The 1,979-nt window shown below is 38.1% G+C and overlaps 1 protein-coding gene across 1 annotated transcript; it reads left to right on the forward strand.

Annotated features, from left to right (window-relative positions):
• The first annotated feature begins 754 nt into the window (after positions 1 to 754).
• REP15 (RAB15 effector protein) lies at positions 755 to 1,465 on the forward strand. The gene is given in 1 exon segment (XM_006878202.1): positions 755 to 1,465. A coding segment is annotated over 1 exon segment (711 nt).
• The last annotated feature ends 514 nt before the right edge of the window (positions 1,466 to 1,979 follow it).

The following is a 1,979-nucleotide window of genomic DNA, read 5'->3' on the forward strand; positions in this document are numbered from 1 at the left end:
GAAGAAATTACCAACTACAAGTAGTTCCTGATGTATGATGGTGTTCCATTCCTATGACTCCACAAATACTGATGTTTTGTTGTTTTTCATTATTTATTATTGCCTTTTAATATCAGTGTCTTTATAAATTCATTATTTGCCTTTGTGGTAGGGAATATTACATATAAACTTATAGGTATATTTTAATAGATTGTTAAATGCCATTGAGTTGTTGTTGACTCATAATGACCCTGTGTAGGGTTTCTGAGGCTTTAAATCTTCACAAGAACAGAAAGCCTCTATTTTCTCCAACAGAACAGCTGGCAGGCTTGAACTGTGGTTTACAGTTCAGTGCTTATCATATTGAGCCACTGCACTCCCATACATATATGCATACCAAAAATACCCACAAATCTTAGCAAATAAAACTGAAGGTCGTAAGTGCAGTTCGTAGTAAGTCAAATACATTGTAAGTGAGGACTACCTGTAAAAAAATTAAACACAACCTACAGAAGAACAGATGTTTTGTGTGAAAGTTAGTATCCATAACTTAATAAACCAGTAATGACCAGAACACACCCAGTTGGCAAACAGGAGGTCTACTATGTGTGTTTTAGCTATGGGTATATATACTCTGCCACACCAAATACACTTCAGGGGTGGAGAACCAACCATATTGACTGATGTGACATTGCAAAACTTTTAAAAAGAAGTCATTCCGAACAAGTTTTACATGTTGGATGTTTGGAAACAATATTGATTGAATACAAAGAAAATGGGGCAGAAAACTTCCCAACAATTGACTGTGAAGGACAGTCAAGAAGTTTTCAGCCTTCCTGAGGTGTTCAGTGGAGCTATAGTGTATGCAGCTCAGAAACTGGAGGAGTATCTTGGATTTGAAGATCCTTTGAGTAAACTTTGCCCAGCTCCAAACACTCTGAATTAAATCTTCTTAATGCACTTCATCACTTTCTGCAAAGGAAAGGGAGTTGACGAATGGCTTACCACCACCAAGATGACGAAGCACCAAGCCTTACTGTTTGGGGCAGACTGGATTTGGACCTTTTGGGACTCCGATAAACAAATAAGGTTTCAACTGGCAGTACAGACTCTACAGATGTCTTCTCTTCCTCCTGTGGAATCTAGCCCTTGTGACAGCTCCAATCCAGAATCAAAAGGAGAGGAGTCTTTCAAGGAGAAGAGTAGATTTGATACGCTGGAAGAATTTTGTACCTTGATAGGGGAGGATTGTCTGGGCCTCTTTCTTATCTTTGGTGTGCCAGGAAAGCCTAAAGCCATCAGAGGAGTTGTCCTGGACAGTGTCAAAAATGAGACAGTGAGGAACCTTCTGCCAGGAGGAAAAGCTGTGGTAAGGTTTGTCCTGGAAACTGAACATTGTGTCTCCATCAGAGAGCTGCTTGGAAACTGTCTCAGTAAGAAACATGGGCTGAGAGAGGTGGGCAAGGTTTATATTAATATCCTCTGACCTGGACATGTGTAATGAGACTGGCCTGTAACTTGATTTTTTTTTTTTTTAATTCTAATAATCAATCCATCTACTTGCATCATTCAGGACCAGATGTTAACCCCTGCATGGGGCCATGTTTCCTAAGCTAAAGGATGAGTGTCACTATTATTTCAGGAAAAAATTACCATTTAGTTTTAAGTGTTCATTTATTCACTCAATTATAAAAGCCACAACTGAAAGTTGAGTTTGCATAAAATAAGTGTCTGAAATAGCAATTTAACATTCAAAAGTGTAAAATGTGCGTTTATTGCTGCAGGTGGATACATGATCGGTGTAGTTATATAATATAATGACCAATTTGGATTTAGGATTCCTAAGCAAAACTTCACACTGCTCTTCCCTCTAAACTCTGTCTGTAACTTCCATCTTCAATTGTTTGTAATAAGAATATTTAACATTTACACTAAGGAAAGTGTATTCACACATAATGACCATGAAACCTTTCTTTATCCCGGGCCAAGGGAATATAACA

This window comes from Chrysochloris asiatica, unplaced genomic scaffold (assembly GCF_000296735.1).
Source record: "Chrysochloris asiatica unplaced genomic scaffold, ChrAsi1.0 scaffold00098, whole genome shotgun sequence".
In the NCBI taxonomy this organism is placed as follows: Eukaryota; Metazoa; Chordata; class Mammalia; order Afrosoricida; family Chrysochloridae; genus Chrysochloris; species Chrysochloris asiatica.